Genomic DNA, 22,706 nt, shown 5'->3' with positions numbered 1-22,706 from the left:
CTGAACTTATGATACCTGAAGGAAACTCCAAGAGATTGAAATTTGATTTCTTAAACAGCTTAGAGAAAATGACAACATTTGGAGTTTTCTTCTCTGACCTCACTTGGGTTTCCCTTTTGTCCTTCAGGAACGTAAGTAGGCTGCCACAGTCTCACAGAATTTCAGAGACAATGTCATGAGATTTCTCCAGGTGATGGCTGAGGCAAATGCAAATTTTCAGCATCCTTTTGCCATGGAACCATTTGTGAGCAGCAGCTTGCCCTGTAGATGGTCAGGAAGCATGGTGGAGTGCAGAGGGTCTCATAGCACCACTCAGTGCCTGCTGAAACTGGGGAGGAAGGCTCCTGCTGTCATCAGCTTGCTTGAATGAGGCCCTTTTCAGGAAGCAGTAGCCACTACTGGACCAATACAAAATGTGAGTTCCTGTGCATTTTTTTTCTGTCCTGCAGTTGCCAAAGATCTTCCTGCTTTACTAGCTGTTATAAAGCGTCTCTTGACTTAACAGCTCTTAAGCAACTGTTGCTTTTTTCTTTTCTTTAACACCACAGCCTGTTAAGCAATTTTTAAATATGTGCATACACACACACATATATTTCTTCAATGCCTGGCTTAAGAGGTAAAAAAGGTCTGTGGAGGTGTCAGACCTGAGGAAATCCAAGCTACCTGCTGTTTCCTCCTTTCTTCCTCTGGAAGGTGTGTCTCTCCCCTTGTGATGCTCTGAACCTCTTCCTACCAAACAGCATTCTGGTATCCATATGTGTTAGACTTCTAAATGGAGAGAAGATTTGTCCAAGTGCCAATCCATCAAAGACATATACTGCTCAGGCATATGCTTGGCAGATAGATGAGGTGGCTGAGAAGGATGCCTAAGTGCTCAGCATGGTGAGGTGGGGGCTGTATATTGCAAGATCTGAAAAGGGGCATGCTGTTTGCAGAGCAATGGATCAAAGCAAGGACACTGAACGCTCATTTCAGCAAAGTGAGAAGCATAGCATCTACACTACAACACTGACATTGCGTTGTGTCTCCACAGAATCTCTTCAGCCAGCCAAATTTCTCATGTCCAGTGCTGATACAGTTACAATCTCTCTTTTTCCAAATAGGTTTAAAGGTATATTTAGCTTTTGAAGATTTCCACAGATTGCTGGGAAAAGAAAAGCATTTGTATAGCAATTGAGCTGAATCATTTGAAGCATATATCATCTAATACATGGTAATTAAGGTGACGGCAATTCCCTTTTCTTTTATTGCCTCAGTTCTAGCTCATGCTGCTCATTCCATGCTACACCCCACTTTTTCTGTGTCTACTGAGTTCAGTCATCATGGGAACAACTTTCAGTACTCAATCTTTCTCTCCACCTCAAATATATTAGCTATGCAATGATGTTGAAAATAGTTCCAGTAATCCAGAAGTAGTTTATCAGATGAGTTGACCAAGCTTGGTAAATCTCTGATGTGCTTTACCCTCTGGACCTGTAGCTCTCTCTTCCAGTATTGATGCTATTGCTTCTGATTATTGTATTAGGGTTCATTTTCTTTAGACTGTACTGACTAACAGAAACCTTTTCCAGAAAAGCAGCATATCCTATGTATCTTGTTCATCTTCCTTTTGGTATTTGGAGACATTTGATACTCACCTATGCTTGGATAATGTTTTCCGTAGCTCACTGAACACATGTTCATTGTGTTCATTTTATAACTGATTTTTATCAAGAGCATAAAGTGGTGGATACAGCCTGAATGAAAAATTCCATTTATTTACAACTGTGTGGGCCTACGGTTCCCATGAGTGTAGCTTAAGGACATTAGAAGCATTCTAATTGTCTGCTTTCTGCTAAGTTAAATTTCACATATCACATACTCTAGCTTGTCCATTTATTTGCTTCTTACTAAATAGTGCAAGGTTCAGATCAGAGCTCGATTTTCAGTCTATCAGAATGGAGATAATGGAGTTTAGCTTTCTGAAAACAACTGCAAACATTTGCAATATTGTAGCTGGAAATAGCGTGTCTGCTGAACAATGGGCTGATGCAATGGACCAATAGAACTACTATCTGCATTGCTGTGATATTTTGCTCAAAGACTGTTTTACAGATGTGAAAAAATAATCATTTCAAAAAACGCATGTCATTTTTCCAGCAAGGGTAAATAAATCTTCCCCTGCAACTTCACAGAAGTGCTTGCTGAAGTATGAAGTATTCCCATTAAGAGTTACATTTATTTAAGTCCAAAGTGTGTTCTGTTGAGGGATCTGCTCACTGATCTAATCTCCATTTCAGTGAGAGCTCTGTTCTAGGAGATGCATTGAAGTTTTCTCTCAATTGTTCTGTGCCATTTCCTTTTTCGCTTCACTGCCTTTATGAGTCCAAGGGTACAATGTATTTTTGCAGATTCGACATCCAGAAAAGAGTACATTGTTTTCCCTCCATTTATTTACCAGTACCTCTAATTCACACAATCTCTGTGCACATGAGTCTGTTGCTGCAGAGCTTGAATTTTACCCGTTCAACTTTTTAGTACCCAAATCTTTTCTTTAGTTGCAGTTTCAATCTGTACACAGATCTATGTACCAGGATACAATTTACAGTGAGCTCTGTTTTCCAGTTATCACTATAATTCATCTCCTGGTGTGATGTTGTCTAGTGTTTCTATGAAAAAGTTTTCTGAATTACTCTGAAAGAATAAAGACCCTACAGTAATACACAACTGCTATAGCTTGTAAATTCTTCCATAGTTTTGTAATCAATTATATGTTTAGTTCCTTTTTCACATAGTAACATCTGTATTGCCTTGGGCTCATCGTCACAGGATGCATCATCATGAGCTAGTCTTGCCAGATTTGCTTACTTCCTAGATTATTTCTACTGTGCAAAGCAGCTGCTTATGGAAATATCTTAGAGAGCCCTGGACAAGCTAGTTCAGGTATCAGGAGCAGTGGAGTCATGCTGCTTGGCACTCTGATGTATGCTGCTTTCCAGAACGCGTCTTTGTAAATGGAGTTTTGTTTTTGGTAGCACTATGGATTCTCAGGCATATCTGAAAGAGAATGTGTAAAGTACTGTTTTTGTTTTCCAACTTAATTCTGATCCATATAATTTCCCTTAGAGAAATGCTGGAACTGCTATCTAGGGCCAATTCTCAGTTCTAATAGAGTTTAATTTTGGAGCTTTCTGTTAGTTTTTAAGTCTATCCAAAAGGATTCTTTTGATGAGAGAGATGGTGTTTATGTTCAATTCAGGCAATTTTATTTCATGCTTGTCACCTAAGTTTGTTCTTAATAAATTACCATGAGTGTTTTGCACATCACTTTGCTGGGTAGAGCTGAATTGTCACATCTGAGCAATAACACAACAGCAGCATAATTAGCCTGACTTCTAGAGGTCTGCACGATTTCAGCATCACATCACTGTCTCAATTATCTTACTTTCAGTTCTGGTACTACCAAACAATCTGTTGCAAGGAATAACAGCCTATAGAACTAGGCCCCAGGATGGAAAAGTTTTCTTTTCAGCCCTACTTTCTCTTTTTAGGATAATCTCTCAAATACTCCTCCCCATCCTCTTAAGAAGTAACATATTTTTTACATTTGTTTACAGAATTTTCATAGCTCATCATTTAACTGAGTGTATCTGAACTTGATCATGTCTCTTCTTACAATTGTCATTCTCTTCTCTGGTTTCTGTTCTTTGTACTGACATAGTATGCGACTGTCTATATATTCTCTACAAAACAGCTGTTGGTGTAGCTGTGATAATATGAAGCACTTTGAGATATATTGATTAAAAATAGAGTTTGGAGCTGGATTACATACTCTTTTTTCCTTCAGATGCATGTTATTAGTGTCATGATATAGTTCTATGACTTGGAATTTCCATTGATCTGACAATCTGCAGGACATTAAATTCTTTAGTCTTGTGATTTTTGTGGCATAATGCCTTGCACAAGGAAGGCCAAAACTGGAAGGAGGAAGTGGGGGAAAAATGGAAGAGGATACTGGGGAGGATGGGAGGTTGTCTATGAATGATTTATTAAGTTGATCTTGAAAATTTCCTCTTTGTGCTGAGCAATGAATCTCATTTTGAATATAGAGGGATTTTCTTCCCTGTGATGGTTTTGTTTCCCCATTTAATTAAAATTTCAACAGCTGATAGTAAGTACTGACCATTGAAAGTCACTAACTTTTATGTCTGCTATCATAGTATTAGTGTTTGGGGACTGTGAAAGTGCTGAAATTAAGAGGAAAAAATATTATGCAGATTTTCTCTGACAAAAATCTAAACATCATAAAATTTCACAAAAGATGGAGCATAAAAATTTATAAAACTATTCCATCTTGTCCTTTCACAATAAGGCTGTGTAAAAAGCCAGTTTTCCTCCTGTTTACAATTTCCCCTAAGATACTGGAAGGCCACAATGAGGTCTCCCAAGATGAATCCCTACTTCTTTACAGACTCACCTCTTCATGTGATCATTTTAGCTTTTATGATGTTAAAAAAGTTGATGCTGGAGGTGATGGCAAGAGGAGTTAGAGAAGATGAAGAATACTTGGCAGTGAGTCATTGGAAGAGGTAGTGATTGGAACAGTGTTGATGCTTGGAGGGCTGGGGAGTGATTTGAAGGGGCACAAGAAGAGGGTGTTGTTAGGACACCAAATTTGAGGCTAAGATTATGTGGAAAGAAGTGAGATTTGTCCTCTGGAGAGGTACTGTACTGAGGATGTTCCTTATTCTTTCAGTTTACTTTCCTGGAGCTCTTATTTGTGACTAGGAAAGCAAGAATATCCAAAAGGGCAGAGAGGACTCGAGTATGGTATGGCTCTGTTGAGTTAGAACATTTGAATCCTCAGCAGCACAAGATATGTCAAGAGAGGATGGATAGGATATTTTCCTTCTTCCTTTCCAGATAAAGAGATGGAAAGCTGGACAGGGGAGAAAAGAGCTACCAAACCACAGTCACTTCTCTCATTTCCTGAAGAAAATCTGACAGAATTTGAGGATATTGACATAAACAAACAAAAACCTGTGTTGTAAGACAGTTACATACCTTTACCTACATCCATGCATTTCCAGTGATAATTGAAGTTATGGTAACATGTAGACAAGAAGAGAACAAGGTAACAACAAGAGAAGATTTTGGTCTTTAGTGGTTAGTTTTGTTTTGTTTTGTTTCTTCTTCTGGTTTGCTGTGTAGTAGAATGGATTTATTGGGAGGGAACACTGGATTGCTAAAAACCCCATAACTAAACAGAGGTGTCTTGAAGTGATTTCTGTTTCTGTAAATCTTCTGTAGCGGTGCTCTACTTACTGAGCAATCATTTTCTAGAAATCCTACAAGCTCTGAAACACTTTTAAAAGGCAAAATTTTGTTATTACAAAGAACCAGATATTCTAAATTAGGTATAAGCTTCCTCATTTTATAGGCTGTACCTCATTTTATAGGCTGTTAAATTTTCAGAAGAAAGTACTGACAGCTCCAGAAAAGTACAACATAATATAAATTTGTCCCTGTTGCCTCCCTTTTTAATTATCATTATGAAAAAGTGCTTTGGTTTCAATGGACAACAAATTAAGACATTCTTCCATCCATTTGAAAGTATGTACACACCTGGTATCTGTGGTTTAGCAAAGTTAAGAAGAGGCTTTGTGGCCTTATGGAGTAGAATTCCCTACTCTTCCTATGAGTGGTTACTGGTTATTGTAGAGAGGAACTCCGCATAAATAAGCCCCTTGATTTCACTATCTTTGTACAAAACAGATATACTAAGTACTGCCATCTGGAACTTAATCACATATGAACAATTCAGTGCCAGTTATGTGAGAACTTTTTGAAAAGCTCCTAGTATAGTTGAGGGAATTTCCTCTTTCGCTATTAACTTTGTATCTTCAAAATATTCAGTTACTCTGGAATATCCCAGTTTTCAAAATTACACAAAATGGCTGAATTCTTTATAAATCAGTATTCTGCTTATAATTATGATATAACTAATTGTTTATAGTTGAAGTTTTTCATCACGTACATTGTACAGTTGAGACAGAAACTGCTACCCCTCTTTTCACATGAAGGACTCTGATGGCTTCACTCTAGAAAAACATGAAAAGCGTTTGGATTTTCTTTTATGCTAGTAGTAAGAGATTTACATTTTTCATGTACATTGATCCTGCATCAATTTTCTCTGTCTTCTTTCCAACTGTAGGGCAGACTTTTCCCTCTTCACTGCCAGGCTTTCTCTGTACAAGTGTCCTGAGGTGTGGTCTAGGTGTGTGCAAATCTAGCTTAGTCATTCATCCATCACCTTGTCATTAGCATGGCGTCTGTATTTAATTAGGCTTCCTTCCTTTCTTCATCAGAAATCACCTTTCATACACTATGAAAGCTGTAGCCCATTATTAAAAGTTAGTTCTAAGTGAGATTCCTGGCTCTTACACAAGAAACAGTAAAAACGATACCCCAAAAACTCTTTCAAGTCAATGTTATGCCTAAAGAACACATTATTTGAGTGTCCAGTATACAACGACAAAGCATTTTATTTCTCAAGATTTACTTCATAAGCAATATGTTTAAGAGTTTTTTTGTTGTTGGGTTTGGTTTGTTTTTTTTTTTTTTTTTTTTTTTGCAATCTGCTGAGTTGCTTGATAGGTTGTAATCATCAACAACTTTCACTGTTTGCATTTTTGCCTGCCAGAAAATATTACAGAGCTATTGTTGTGGTTAGTATTTCAATGGTGCTTGGAGATGGAGCACTGAGATCAGAACTCCACCTATTTTGTGTAAAGTTGTTCCCTCTCCTAAAATGCTTGCATTTTAAAAGGAAATAAGAACAAATGTTATTCCAATTCTTGAAATGGAGACATGAGATACTGTGTTTGAGGGTTTGGGGTTTCTGGCAGACACCAAGCTGAGCGTGAGCCACCAATGAGCACTTTTCATTAAGAAGGTCAAGAGTATCTTGGGCTTCATGAGAGAGATTATCACCAGTGGGTCAAAGTGGGTGATGCTTTCCTTCTACTCATTCATGGCATGCACATTTGGAGTGCTGTGTCTAGCACTGGGCTCCAGTACAAGAACATGGGTATAGTGGCGTTGTTCTAGTAGTGGGTAAGAAAGGTGACCTGACATACATGGTGAAACTGAGAGTGCTGGAATTGTTAAGCTTAGAGAAGAAAAGGTCACTTAATAAATTCTTGATTTGTGATGGGAGGAGCAAAGAAAGAGCTACCCTCTTCTCAGTGACAGGACAAGGGGCATTGAGCACAAATTAAGATAAAATAAATTCCATTTAAATGTATGAGAAAACCTGTTTTATTGACAGCATGGTCAAACTCTGAAATAGGTTGTTCAGCGAGATTGTGCTGTCTTTATCACAGTTAAGACAGTCCCAAGCAAACTGCTATAGCTGATCCTGCTTTGAGCAAGAGGTTACACTACATGATCTACAGATGTTTCCTGTTCAACACTGCTGTCTCTCTGCTCCCACCAACTTGCCACAGCAATGACAGTGGTTCACTGTAGTGAATAGGGCTGAGCTCAGGGTACTGGACTGTCTGATCTAACACAAATGAATTTGGCACATGATCAGAGGGGCCTGCTACCCACAAACCAGATACCAAGATAGTAAGCTGGTCTAAAGACTTGTTCTATTTAACACCCACGTTCTTAGGCTTCCGCCCCCGTCCCCAGGCCATACTTGTACCTGGGATCACCTATGTACAATAGCATCCCGGCCACATTCTTTTGCATTTGGGCACACAGCTGTGTGAGTGGCCCTGGAGTTGCCATAGCAGATCATGCTGCCAGTGCTTTCTCCATGTGGGAGTGGATAGTCTGATACACCTATGGCTGCATTTGCAGAAGTAGCAAAACAGTTTTAAACTCTCCATCTTTTAGAACCATCACTGAGTTTGTCTAGGGAGAAGCATGCCCCAGCATGGATATGCAGGATACAAGCAATCAGGCTAATTCACAAAAAGATGGATTATTCCAGGGCATTAAGTCTAGTCCTTGTGGCAGCAATGCTGTAGTCATTGGAAATGATGCTCAAGACCTTTAACTGTAATTATTTCTGTTGATTCTCTTTATTGTAGAAAAAAATAGATTTTTGGCAGTTGAAATGTGTTGCGATAAGAAAAATCAGAAGTTCAGTTTGATGAAAACAGTTTTGAATCTAACCAGGGCAATCAGATATTCATGAATAATAAAATGTCACGTGTGAGACATATATTCAGCAAAGTTAGGTGTCCAGTAAAACTAGTTTCAACATTGTTTGCTCTGCCTAATCTCTAAAATTATAATGTGTGAGTCACAGCCCTTAGATGATCTTAACCTTTGCTAGAGGATACCCTGCACTGTGTTCAGCAGCATAAACAACTGAGCAAGGACCTGTGCAGACCTGGTGAACACAACAGGAGACCCTTTTGACTGTACTGTAAGTCATGCATCTTTTTGCTGTGGAAGAACTGTCAAATGTTACAACAATTTCTGATTAATCAATTGAGAAATTATATTGTTCTCAATCAGACTGCAATTTAAACTTTTTGTATTGTTTTATTACTTTATTTTTAAATATGTAAGATCAGTCCTCTATGAGAGCTCATTTGTATAGCATTTCCCTCTTTCAGAAGACTGCACATTGAAAAGTTTTAGAGTTCAATGAAGCAAAAGGGTGATAAATAACAAATGATGTGCATGAAATAACATAAAAGTAGAGATTTATGTTTTGCTCTCTAAAGTTTCTAGAGAATTCAGAAAAAAAGTACTGCAGATAGAGTTAAAAGAGTATGAGTGACAGTAGAGCAAGTCACTAACAAATCAGAAAGTACTGTTTTAAATGTGTTCTAGGCATAAAAGTGAATGATGACCAAAAATGTTTTGGCAGGGGGTTCTTGTCCTTTCCTAGCAATAGTACCATTTCTGTAAGCACAATATTCAAAAAATGTGATTAAAGAATATATATATAACATACATTGTAGTGGAGATCAGTATTCTGAGTTCACTGAATTTTGGAGAAACAAAGTATATAAGAATGTGGAGAACACAAATGAAAGATCATGGTTGGATAAAAATTCAACAAGACATCATGATTTTATAAGATATGAAAGCTAAATACTATTTCTCTTTCCAAATCAGACATGTTTCACCTTTGTAATTATTCGTATTTTTCTCTGGGGAGTACTCTATTCTATTAATGGTTTTGTAGATAAAGTAGCAATATGCCACAGGATGCTTTTTATATCCAGTTTTGTTCCATGTCTTTACTTTATTCTCTCAAAAAAAGTTGTTGAACCATGTGCAGTACCATTAAGATTTGTTTCTGAACTTAATAGTATGCAGAAGTGAATGGATGGTTTATGCACTACTTTGAAAAAGGCTTTCCTATTCTATGGGTATTTTTTAGTATTATTCCTCTAGAGTTTACTCATTCATCTTCACTTTTTGCCATTGCAGCCTTCTGTGCTAAAGTCACCTTTTACTGTATTTTTGATTGTGAAGTCAAGATTGTTTTCTAATTGTTCTCCTGTTTCTCTAATTTTTGTTTGTTTGTTTCTGATTTTTAGGTGATTTGGTTTGGTCACTTATCTAAACCTTTGCATGCAGTAGAAACACTTCCTTTTTTAATGAACAACACTGTATTTCCATGGTCTTGATCAATCTGTAATTGCTCAAAGCTATGTGGCAGTTTTTTAAAAAATAGTGCTTAATTAGTCAAGCTTTAAGGAATCACAGAAAATTCTCATCACTTCCTTATTAACTAATTCATTTACTTTCTCTCTGGTGTCTGCTTATATGTTTATCCAAAGCCCATTTAAAATTGTGTAACATTAATTGTCACGATGGAGGAATACTGAGTGTTTCCTTAACTTTGAATTTTTCATCATACTAACTGTAATTGACCGGCATTGATGGCTCCCTTATTCTCTGTTCTAGAGACCTGTCTTTATGACTTAAAGGATTTTTAACATTTAAAGTCACATTAAAAATAGAATACTGGAAATAAAACTGTTCCAAAGGAAAAGTAGCCTAACCTTAACGAGGGTGCCTTTCATATTGCTTTGCTTTGATTTTAATTTTCATTCTTTCATAACTTCTTCAGTGGATTGAGTAATCCTCCAAAACCTACTTCCTTGAAATAGAAAGCTGATATCATTTGAATTAAAATGGCTTGGAATAACTGCTACCAAGCCAGATCTGTACAGTGAAAGGACAGATTTATTGAAAAGCATGAGGTAAAAAAATTTGTAAGACAGATTTCATTTTTATTTTCTTCTTTTACAGATTTATAGAAACATGAAGCTGTTGTTGTTCCTCTGCCTTTTAGTTGTTGGGATTCATTCCAACATTTATCCCTATGAGCCTTATCACCAAGTTGTAAGAAACCAAAATCAAAGAGGAAAAGAAAACCGAAACATGCCACAGCAGGCTGTAGGGAACCGTGTTTGTCAGTTTGCTTGTTGCTTCTACAAAGAGATTTCTTCTCATGAAAACAGTGGGAATATTTTCTTCTCTCCTTTGAGCATCTCTACTGCCTTTGCAATGCTGACTCTTGGTGCCAGGTCTGATACTTTGGCACAGATTCTTAGGGTCCTTCACTTTAATCCACGTGAGATTTCTGAAAATGAAATCCATGAAGGTTATCGTCAACTCATACAAATGGTAAACAGAAAGAATGAGGGTTTGCAGCTAAATATGGGAAATGTCCTGTTTGTACTTGATCAACTGAAACCACAACAAAGATTTTTGAATAACCTCAGAGAATTCTATGAAGGTGAAATTTATCCTATGAACTTCAAGAGGTCTGATCAAGCCCAGACGAAGATCAATGATTATGTAGCAGAAAGAACCAATGGGAAAATCAAGGATCTGATAAATAACCTTGATCCACTTACTGAACTTCTTCTCATTAGTTATATTTATTTTAACGGTAAGATATGCATATCTCATTCTCTGATTTCATACATTATTTCTTCAGATCAGCCCTGAACCTCTTTTTTTTTTTTTTTTTTTTACAATATAGTTTCTCACAAGGAATTGAGGCGTGTGTTCCTTTTGGTATTCATTCAATTATGAACAAAGGTACCAGCTTGATGCTGCTGAGAAGTCCTAGAAAAAATTAAGACAAGTTTTCCTTTTATGTTTGAATATATACATTTCTTTCCTGGTAAAGAGTAATCAAAATATATTATCAGGAAGTCACCTCTGTGCACTAAAATATGTACTCCCATAACATTTTGTGATACATATATAATTTCTTTTATGCTTTGATAACCAGGAATTAATTTTATCTCCAATTCAGTTGGTTGTTTTTTGTTGTTATTATTTGGTTTAACAACTTCAGAATTAAATTCAAAAAGAACACTGTTAAAGCAAATCTTAGCTTCTAATCTAAAAGAAAATTCATGCATTTACTCAACAGTTCTGCTGTTACTGTATATAGATTCATACCTGAAGCTAGATGTGTTTTAGTTTCACACTGATGTTATTTTTTACTAACTTCAGTAATAGTGTCATTGGCATCCTAATGTGTCTAAAGGCATAGATCTTCAAACTTTTGTTTTGTTTTTTGATTCACAGATATTAAAATTTTGCAGTGAAGAAATGGACTTCCCCCACCCCATCCCTATATAAAATATAAGCCTATTGACAATAAGCTTGATTAATTAACTTATACAGTCTGCTTAACTACAACCTACAGATCTTCCCAAAGCTTTTTTTTTGACTGCTGATCTAACAAGAAGAAGAGAAGCAAGTTTGTAAGGATCAATAAGTGGTTTAATAACAGTTGTTGTTAGGAGCATATCTGAAATGTTTTTCTACTAGCACACACAGTATGAGGAACGAATGGGAAGAACTGGAAGCTTTGATCTTTTTCCAGAGCTATGATAGCAATGGTATTAGTGAAACTTGGTGAACTGAGTCCCATGACTGGAGTACTGGCATGGAGGGTTATCAGCTGTTCAGGAGGGACAGGCAGGGCAGGTAATGTGAAAGTGTTTCACTCTATGTAAGAGAGAGATTAGATTGTACAGCCATTGCTGTTAAGGGTAATGTAGTAAAGAGCCTCTGGGTGAGGGTTAAGGGGAAGCAATAGCAAAGCAGATGTCATTGTGGATATCTACTACCAACACAGACCCAGGAAGATTTCATGGATGAATTATTCTATAGGCAGTTAGGGGAAATCTTGGGCGTGGTTGCTCTCACCCTTATGGGAGATTTCAACTTCCCAGACATAAACCAGAGATACCATACAGCTGCAACAAGTAAGGCTGGAAAATTCCTAAAACATATTGAAGATAACTTCCTTCTTCCTGCCATAAGTACTTACTAAGCAAACTAGAAAAGATGACCTAGACCTGTTGTTTGAGAATAGAAATTGTCTTGTGGGAGATGTGATGATAGGAGGCTGTCATTATAAAATAGTTGAGTTCAAAATTTTTGGTATAAGGAGGAAAAGGTCAGCAGAGTTGCCAATCTGGATTTTAAGAGAGCAAACTTCCAACTACTCAGACAGCGTTAGAAGCTTTGAGTTGGTTATGAGAGCTGATCCTTTTTAAGAAATACCTTTTAAAACCACAGGAGCAGGCAGGCAATCTCATTGCATTGCAAATCAAGAAAGCAGGGCAGAAATTCAAATTGGAGGATTCAGTGAGATCCATGGGGCCTAACATTCATTCCAGAGTACTGAAACAATACTGAAGGAGGTAGCGTATGTTACAGATGGATGTTCTCAATAATTTACCAAAGATCTTGGCCAGATATCTGAGGAGAATCTTGATTATTGAAAGCTTGCCAGTGTTATATCTGTCTACAAAGAGCATGAGAGAAGATTCAGGAAATGTCAGATCTTTCAGTCTAACCTCAGTCCCTGGAAAATTAAGGATATTATTCTGGCAGCTATTGAAAGGCATTTAAAGAATAGAACTATTATCAAACCTAGTAGTCACCATGGGTTCCCAAAGGGAAAGTCCTGCCTTAGTAGTTTGATATCCTTCCACAATGAATACACTCACTTAGAGGGAAGGGAAGGCAGTAGATGTAATCTTCCTGGATTTCAGTAAGGCCTTTTATACTGTCCCTCATATTCTGGAGAAATTGTCCAATTGTGACGTAGAAAGATTCATGCTATGCTATGTGATGATCTGCCTCAACAGTCAAATTCAAAGTGTTGAAGTGAACAGGGCTACACCTGGCTGGCTGTCATTAGTGATGTGTCCCAGAAATCAATCCTAGATTAGGTTCTGTTCAATATTTTTATTGGTGATCTGAATGCAGGAGTGGAATGCAACCTCAGCAGTTTTGCTGATGATACTTAAACTGGGAGGTGCTGTTGAGTTTCTGGAGGGAAGAGAGGCCTTGTTGAGGGATCTAGAGAATTTGGAATATTGAGCAATCATTAATGACATGAAGGTCAACAAAGGGAAATGTCAATTGCTGCACCTGGGATGGAGTAGTGCTGAACACAGTTACAGAACACTGATATAGACTGGGAAATGAGCAGAAGGAGACTAACTGGGCAATGAGGGAGTGATAGTAAGAGCAGTTCAGCATGAGCAGCCAAGGGAACAAACTGTATTTTGAGGTGCTTTAAAGAAAGCACAGTCAGCTGACCAAAAACAGGCGATCGTCCCACTATATTTAGCATTGGTGTCACCTCACTCCTGGTGCAGCTCTGGGCTACACACTATAAAAAGGAACTTAAGGCCCTTGAAACGTCCAGAAAAGGATAACAAGGATAATAAAAGGGCTGGAAGACTTGTCTTTCATGAACAGGATGAAAACACTTGAGCTATCCAATCTGGAGAAAAGGAGGCTGAGAGGTGACCTCACCACTCCCTGCAGTGTCCTAAGTATGGGAAATGGAGATACCAGGCCCTGCTTCCTGTTAAGTCATGATAGAAAGGGAGTGGATGGCACAAAACTCCACCAGTGAAACTTCAGACTAGATATGAGGAAAAAATTATTTCTCATAGGAATGGTCAAACACCCTAGGAAGCACAAGCTTCCTAGCAAGGTGGTTGATGTTCTGTGCCTGCCAGAGTTCAAGAAGCATTTATACAGTGCCTGTATTTATATATTTTAATTTTTTATTAGCCCTGAAGAGATCAGGCACTTGGATTTGATGGTCTTTGTAGGACCTTTCCAACTGAAATATTCTAATTGTTTCAAACCCTCTCTTACTCATTTCATCATATTCTGAAAACCAAACGAGGAAAATATTATTAGATAATTTATCTGGTAGAAATATCATGTAAGGATGTGCAAAGAAGTAGAGCCTCATATGACTAGGAGGAAAAGCTCAATACACAATAAGAAAAAAGCCCTGAGAAACTTCACATTATGAACATACTTATAAAGTCTTTTCCATTCTCTATACATTGCAACTTTCTGTGCACAGCAGTGGTGATTTATCTCCCCCCTTTTTTTGCCTAGCTTAGTTTTTAGAAGTCCTTCCCCAGGGACAAAATTCTGGCTGTGTTTTCCTGGCTCTCCAACAGTGGCCATGAAATTTCACCACAGTGCACTAGTCCCTTATTATTGCCTCGCTAGGATGATCACCAGAAAATATCATACTTCATGTCTCTTTTTTTTACTTGAACTTGTAAAACAATTGGTAGAGGTGCCATCCCTACATGGCAGCCTCCTAAGAAAGAGGAGACCATTACAATAGATGTTCTGCTGTATAGGACTTTTTTTTTTTTTATTCTCTGTTTTAAAACTTAAAATCCTGAGTTTTTAATCAAGTAAAGCCCTCTTTAAAATCAGTGGATATTCTCCTTAAGTGGAGCACTACGTGAAATTTGTTTGAGTTTTTCAGGAAATGTGTCATATTTCTGTGATTCATTTTGGGTTTGTTTGTTTTTTTTTCCTTAAACCACGTCAAAACAGAAGTCTTGCCTGTTGTATGTCTGATGATAGAGGTCCCCAGTTTTTTTAATGAAGGTTTTACAGAAAATCAGTCTGTGACATCAAAACTGTGTTACTGTGGTCACTATTAATTAAGAAACATGAAAGTGTCATCGAAACTGTTGTTGATTTATATTTTCATAGCTCAAGACATGAAAGCTCATATCACTGCTTCAGAACAGTATGTATTGTTTATATCTGTTCCACAAATGGTGGAAACAGTAGATGATCAGTTAATTTGTACCAGCTACCAAGCTGCCATTGGTTAAAAAGAAACCAGAATTCAAATGTGATCTTTTTTCATGTTTTTTGTTTGTTTGTTTTCTTATGGAGCTTATTTTATTTTATTTTATTTTATTTTGTTTTGTTTTGTTTTATTTTATTTTATTTTATTTTCTCTTTACTCATGGAACCAAAAATGACCTTTGCTCTTCAAGGTAAAATTTACTGCAGAGCAAGACTTCTTTCTTTAAAAACAAACAAGCAAACAAAACAAACAAATCCAAAACTATTCTTCAGACTTTTTCAGCTCAGTCTCCAAATTGGATGAGACAGATAGTTGGAATTTGATTTATAAGTTTGTATCTAGAGAGGATTCAGTGTGGGTTTCACCACAACTTAGTGAAGAGCTCTTGAAAATTTGAAGTTTTGAGTATGACAGTATGAGGGGTTTCTGTTATTTTGTTTTATTTTTTAACCTAGCAGTATGATAGAATTAAACTCTTCATGACTTTATTGACCATCATACAATCAGAAAAAGTGGCATATAAAACTATTCTCTCTTCAACTAACCTGAATCTCTTCATTTCTTTAGAGAATTTACCCCCTTCATAAGTTCCTTAGGTGTGGAAAGAAGGTATGGAAAGGAGATAATCTGTCTTCTTCTGAGCTCCCATTTAAAAGTTGCATTATATGAGGGGTTTGTAGGCACTGTAAAACTATCTTCATAGAGAAAATCACACACTTGATAACAGTTAAATTTATTCTGTCTGGCTATAAAAAGAGGGGATTTTGTACATCACAGTCTACTTACTGTGCTGTTATTGAATTATTCCGAGTATTCAGTAAGAATAAGTGCATATTGCAAACCAACTTATCTTTGAATCTTATCCAAATATAGCAGTATATGCCTCTGCAACTGTGTCCTGTCATTCCTATATCCTGTATCTCATAGTATCCTACAACTCTATCTCTTGTATTTCAAGCTGAATGGGAAAAACCTTTCAATCCACAATACACTAAAAAGGAAAAATTCTTTGTGGATGGGAACAAGCCTGTTGAAGTCCCAATGATGTTTGGAATTGGCGCGTTCAAGCATGGCTATGATGAACAACTGTCTTCCACTGTAGTGCAGATGGATTACAAAGGAGGTGCTTCAGCATTTTTTGTTCTGCCTGATCAAGGAAGAATGAGGAAGCTGGAAAAAAAATTGTCTTGTGAACGTATGGCAAGATGGAGAACATTAGTCTCAAAAAGGTAAAATTCTGCAGTTCTTGGTTCAGATGGTAAGAAAGGAGATGCATACATTTTAACCTGCTGAGCTCTGATAAAGAATTGGGATACTATTTTAAATTCTATTTTAATCTATTCAAAAATCCCCTCTGACCAAATCTGAAATTTGACTCTCTGATACTGCTGTGTTTTCACATTCATACTGCATGAACTGAAAGCTTTCACTGCTACAGGACTTTCGCTACTCTCACATTCTGTTTCCTGATGTCAACTGTCTATAGGTCCCAGTTTGCTGCCTTAATACCTTTAATCGTTATTTTGTTTTGGTTTTGTTTTTCTACCTTCTGCTTCTCTCTTCTATTTACAACTAAATTCATATCACTTTCCTGAAGACTTTTTTATTTTTCTTGGCTCTTCCTTTCTCTCCTTACTTTTATCAGTAATTACACATTTAATGTTGAAATAGCAATGTTCATGTGACAATTGTGAGGACAAAGTTCAGTGATAAGTGTATAGAGTATTTAATATGTTGCAGAGCCATTGAATTCAGACTCTCTGAAGACTTAGAAAGGCAATATTATATTAAGGCACACTTGCTTCAAGGTTACATGGAGACTAGAAGACAAAGTTCATTTGCTTTAAAGCAACATATCTTACACTTCTGTATCCATTAGTGTTATATGTAGTAGTAGTCTTTGATGGCGCAGAATATGTGTACAAGCATGGGAAAAACATGTTTGCAGGATGAAGCCCTTTTATTCTTCAAATTTATGAATACATCACATAAGAGACCTTCACACATACACATTTGAACACTGTTTTGAATTATCAATTTTCAAGACAAAAGAGCATCTTAATATCTAAAACAGTTTCACGCTTTTTTACGCTGATTTACTGTCAAAACTTTTCAGGAAAAAAAAAAAAATCAAACATATTTTGCATTTTAAAAATTGTCAGAAATAAAATGCATATTTTCCAGTGCAGCTTTACAATTTTTAAACTTCTGGGAGCAGCTATGTGATCGGTCACTTTCACTATAGGACAAATCAGAAATTGAATCAAGTTACTTATGAAGCATTTTTGCCAAAGAAGCACAAATTACCTTCAAAATCACTATGAGAGATACTAAATAAAATGCATATTTTTTGTTTTGTCTCCTTTCTTCCCCCAAATGAAACTTACTTTAAAGCTGTGAATGGGAGATATAGCACTTTTAATATTAGAAATGTATCACTATCATGAGCTTGTTCTATGCAGCTCTCCATCTTTCCTCATGCCAACTCTCTCCTGCAAACTAATAACTTCAACTCCTCCCCTTTTTGCCTGTAGTTTTCAGTGTTACAGCTTCTGGGATGCATCAATAAATGTCTTTGTTGTGGGATATGGAATGACGTAAGAGTTTGGGACAAGCTATTTTTGTCTCTGTTTTTATATCTGCAAGCTGACATTAACCCAATTTGTAGTATTGTTGGTTAGTGTTGGCTGCTGAATGGGAGACACTGCCAAAGTATCAGTGCAGCTGACTACAGACAGCTGAGATCAATGTAATGGTTGAACTGTGGAGAAAACATTCCTGTCTCTTCTGGAAAGTGTATCCCAGTGCTTCTTGCCCAGTCACATTGTTGCTATATGCTTTCCCTTTCCTGCATGTTGAAAACAAGTAGGGGCTTGTGAATGAGTGTCTGTATGTAATAGAAAGAAAGATGATGCAATTGTAGTTGCATCTCCTTTGAGTCAGTAATCAGTACCATCAGAAATTAAGCAGGAGATCAGAAAGCCATTTTCAATCCACTAGGATTTTCATTTTTGATTACCAGCCACACTTTGCATTCAATCTGTGGAATGTGCTACGGTGAAAGCACAAGCCCTTACCTTTCCACTTGTCCACCGCATGGCTTGCTTTTTGGCAAGTTTCATTAAGTGCTCCACACTTCGTTGCCCTATAAACCTGAACCTGGTTTATGACCAGAAAACTGTACTGACAAATCAGCACTGTCAGAATGACCTCTGACTGAAAATGCTGCTTGAAAGATCAAGGAAGATATGGGGTGGAATGGAATGGAGCTGTAATTAATTTATTGAAAGATTAAAGTAGTCACTTTAAAAAAAAAAAAAAAAAAAAAAAGAATAAAGTATAACAAAAATGAATAAATTGGGCATCAGATGACATACAATTATCTTGTTGAGTAAGTAGTTGATGTCTGTGTACTTTTTTTGTTACTTTGTCAGCTACGCATTGCCCTGCAACCTTAGTATATCTTGTTATCTTCTTTGTTCTTAATTTGTATGATAAACTTAATGGCACAGCATTTTTTTTTTTTTTTTTAAATAGTAATATTTGAGACACCTGAAAGAATCTTTTTCATAAGGCATATCCTCTGTACCCTCCAGTAATGGAGTGTGTGTAAGATCTTCCCTGAAGTATGCAATGTATGGCTAACTTTTGACAATGTCATATGAGGAGCTTAGGAGGCGCATCTTTACTGTAGTATTGACTCACTGCAGACTAGAGACCCTAACTTCTGAACCAGCATTGCTGCTTGTTCTTTTCTTCTCTCTGAATTAATGCCACTATATCTCTCACGAACTTCAGTAAGTTCATCAAGGCCAAGAGCAAGGTCCTGTACCTGGACTGGGGCCATCGCAAGCGTGAATAAAGGCTGAGAAATGAGTGGATTGAGAGCAGCCCCAAGGAGAATATAGGAGTATTGTGTGCTGAGAAGTTCAACATGAGCCAGCAGTGTGTGCTTGCAACCGAGAAAAGGCCAGCTGCATCCTGGGCTGCTTCAAAAGAGGGATGGCAGCAGGGAGAGTGAAGCAATTATATGCCCGTACTTCAGTCTTAGCAGCCTCCATCTGCAGTGGACTACTGTATTCAGCTCTGGGTTCTGAAGCATAAGAAGGACAAGGACCTGTAGGAGAGGGTCCAGGGGGGGGCTACACATTTGTTCAGAGGTCTGGAGCACCTCTCTTGTGATGACAGAATGAGAATGCTGGACTTGTTCAGCTTGCAGGAGAGGAGGCTCTGGGGATAACTCATTACGGCCTGCCAGTACCTGCAGGTCACCTAAAAGAGAGCTGGAGATGGACTCTTAATCAGGGAGAGCAGTGGTAGGAGGGTGGTTAATGGTTTTAAATTAAAAGAGGTAGATTTAGATATTAGGAGGAAATTCCTCACTGTGAGGGAGATGAAGCACTGGCACAGGCTGCCAAGAAAAGCTGTGGGTGCCCCATGCTTGAAAGCATTTAAGGTCAGATTGGATTGGGCTTTGGGCAACTTGATGTAGTGGGAGGTGTCCCTGCAGATGGCAGGAGAGTTGGAACTAAAATCATTCCATGATTCTATTAATCATGTAGAGTAGAGAGACCCTGCCAACAAAATATCTTTGGGGAGAAGCAAAATGACTCTGCCCTGTACTGTGATATCATGCCTGAAAGTTTAATTTTATTCTTGCACTTCTTTTCCAGCAACTCAGTAAACTTGTATCTTCCAAAATTCACTCTTCATGGGAGATACAACCTAAAAAACATTTTATATAAAATGGGCATAATGGATCTATTCACTGATAAGGCTGACCTATCTGGTATCACTGGACAACCCCAGCACAGAATTTCCCAGGTAAGTGATACTGCTTTTTCTTTTCCCTTCTTATGGTTATTGATGTTCACATTACATTGTTTTTCGAATATTCATGGTGTAATACTAACATGAGGAAGATTCACCTTACATGAAAAGGCAGCAGTTGATTCACCCATGTTACTTGGGCTGTCAGCGGAATTGTATAGGAGTAGGTTCCAAGTTTCAAATCTGGGAGGCATTTTTTATCCGTATGGGGATACATTATAAAACAGACATTACCAAATCGTTGCCTCTCCACACTTAAGTATCCCCTGCACTGTACTGTTAGCCATTACTTTGCTGCTTCTACGTATGTCTACCTTCTTTATCTTGTCTGTGGACAAATAGGGAGATGCAGGATTAATCATTACTTGTGTATTATAGTAGAGAGGGCAGAGGAAAAACAGTGCCTACTTTTAAAGTCTGGGAGAAAGAAAAACATAGTTGCAAAAAGAAAACATTTGGCCTCCAGCCTATGAACAATGAATTCCATTAGTGTCAGGTCCAGGCATAAGTCATGTGTCAAGATTCATAAAGTTGATGATCAGGGCTACCCTGTAGTGCAAATTTCATTGCCAAACATAAGCAAAACAACTAGGTGGAATTGCAGGTGAAAGTTAGTGAATTAGAGTCTCTGAACCTCTCAATTTTGCAAACTAGAACTTACACATTTCTCTGCTATAACTTTCAATTTATAGAACTCCTTGTTTGTCCCTAATAGTCACATGCTCGTAAGGAAGATGAAAAAATGTAGTTGCAGGATGCTACTCATTGTGCTTATCTGTATGCTAGTTCTTCAACTGTACAAACTTGTCAAAAAATCCAATGTGATTTTGCTCTTTTCAAATTTACTCTGGCTTTGTAGATTTGCACTACTGGCAACATAAAATACAAAAACTAAACAAAATACAAAAAATGGAAAAATACTGTTGTTATGAGCAGGAGTATGCCTCTTCAACAGATATGAGTACTCTAAGATGAAGAAAGCCACTGTTCATATAGTCTGTTGATTTTTCTTCCCCTGAGGTTGTTCTTTTTGTGCATTAGACTCGTGCTTGTCCACTTGATGATAATTTCTTATTAATAACTTCTCCAGACACTTCTGGCTCAGTTCCTCTTAAGGTAATCTGGTTTTGTACCATCTTGACTTGTAACATATCTGTTTGTTCACAGGCTATTCATCAGGCTGTGGTAAAGGTGGATGAGACTGGCACTGAAGCAGCAGCTGCCACCGGCATGGAAATAGTGCCTATGTCCGTTCCAGTTGTCATTAAAATGAACAGACCCTTCTTATTGGTCATAACTTTAAGGGAAAACATACTGTTCATGGGAAAAATTGTGAACCCTCTGGAAAAAGATTAAGCTAATATACACATTAGGTATGCAGTTATCACCACCGTTAAATCCAGTGTTTCACCTGATGTGCATGGCATGGCATGGCTACAGAGGGCTCTCCACCCCTTAAACTATGTTATTCACTCTTTTTTTTTTTTTTTTTTTTTTTTTTTTTTTTTTTTTGTAGATGAGACACTTTATCAAGTTAAGTTGTCATAGTTGCAGATTTGTTTGTACCTTTTCTTTTTCTTTTTTTTTTTTTTTTTTTTTTTTACGCAGGTTGCATCCAGGCAAAATTATCATTAGATCTGAAACAGAATAGGCCCGTGTGATAATGACAGCACAGATAAATTTTCAAACAGGGAAGAGGAGGAGCATCTGGGTGGAGAGGATTGTGCAACCCTGCTCCTTCCCTCACAGTTGTGGCTGCCTTCTCACTTTTTTTTTTTTTTTTTTTTTTAATTGATTGATGAATGGGTGTAAGTTATGGCACTTAGCTACTTGTGCCCATTTTCCTACCAAGTCTACAATAGCTTTTAAAGTACATAGTGCTTACTACCTTGCAAAGTGCCATTTTCCAGTGAGTCTGTTATTTCCTTGCATCTTGGCTTTTGTGGTAGCTTGGCTGCTACAAAGAGATCACAGAAAGATGTGTTAGCGTATATTCTTGCATATATACACTAGTCTGTAAGACTTCCCACTTCATACTTGTTCCAGGATAAATATGTCAGACTTGGGTCTAAGAAAGGAAGACATAGATTAGATCTCTGCAGTTCAACTCCCTGGAGCAAACTTTTGTGAACCAGATACACGGCTTACAGCAGCCACAGAATTTCTTTCAGCCCCTGCCTGAACCTAAATCAGTTTCTAGAGGAAACACTAGCCATGTCCACAAGGTGCCAGTGCCCATAGCAATACCATCTGGCCCTGTGAGATCACCCACGGTAGTAAGCACCACTGCAGTATTGTTTGTAGGATAGAGCACCCTACTGGTAGCACCTTATACCCCATTGGTGACTTATACCATGTCTTTTGACATGAACCCTTCTGTTCCCAGACTATCCAGTAACATGATATTGGTACTCCATTTCTCATCTGCTTCATGGTTAGTATAGCAGCAATATTATAGGGTATGTTTTCACTATTAGGATACACAGTACCGAAAGTCACATTCATAATGTACATGCTTATTTATTTTTCCTTTTCTGTCTACTTTTACTTCTTCTTTCAGAACATCTATCAGTGTTTTATTTCTGTGCCCATGTTCATGATATATATCTGATCTCTGGTTGCAGGAGGGGTAAATTATTGACTAAAATGGGTTTGTGTGTTAATGGGTGTTAAGCATTAACAACAGTCTTTGTACTGTCTTGAACTACACAGAAAAATGTACTACAATAGAAGA

General features: G+C 37.5%; 1 protein-coding gene across 2 annotated transcripts; it reads left to right on the top strand.

The window, feature by feature from the left end:
* Positions 1–291: 291 nt before the first annotated feature.
* Positions 292–21,446, top strand: LOC116228759 (serpin A3-4-like). Of its 2 annotated transcripts, none has more exons than XM_090142036.1 (5): positions 292–415; positions 10,270–10,915; positions 16,101–16,371; positions 19,816–19,966; positions 21,140–21,446. In XM_090142036.1, exons 2-5 carry the CDS (start codon positions 10,282–10,284, stop codon positions 21,326–21,328), a joined length of 1,245 nt encoding a protein of 414 aa, XP_089998162.1. In that variant the 5' UTR covers positions 292–415; positions 10,270–10,281; the 3' UTR covers positions 21,329–21,446. The 2 variants fall into 2 exon arrangements, with proteins under 2 accessions (XP_089998162.1, XP_089998164.1); XM_090142038.1 differs by lacking the exon at positions 292–415 and adding an exon at positions 8,386–8,422.
* The last annotated feature ends 1,260 nt before the right edge of the window (positions 21,447–22,706 follow it).

The sequence above is a fragment of the Phasianus colchicus genome, chromosome 5, assembly GCF_987193195.1.
Source record: "Phasianus colchicus chromosome 5, bPhaCol1.hap1.1, whole genome shotgun sequence".
Lineage (NCBI taxonomy): Eukaryota > Metazoa > Chordata > Aves > Galliformes > Phasianidae > Phasianus > Phasianus colchicus.
The sequence above is the reverse complement of the archived record's forward strand: the minus strand, read 5'-3'. Positions and strand labels throughout refer to the sequence as shown.

What these genes read in the sequence shown, in the direction of transcription:
- LOC116228759 (XM_090142036.1), top strand. Translation starts at nt 10,282, where the DNA reads ATGAAGCTGTTGTTGTTCCTCTGCCTTTTAGTTGTTGGGATTCATTCC. An exon ending in AGAACATTAGTCTCAAAAAG is followed by an intron (nt 16,372 to 19,815) that starts GTAAAATTCTGC and finishes CTTCTTTTCCAG; the next exon opens with CAACTCAGTAAACTTGTATC. An exon ending in CCCAGCACAGAATTTCCCAG is followed by an intron (nt 19,967 to 21,139) that starts GTAAGTGATACT and finishes GTTTGTTCACAG; the next exon opens with GCTATTCATCAGGCTGTGGT.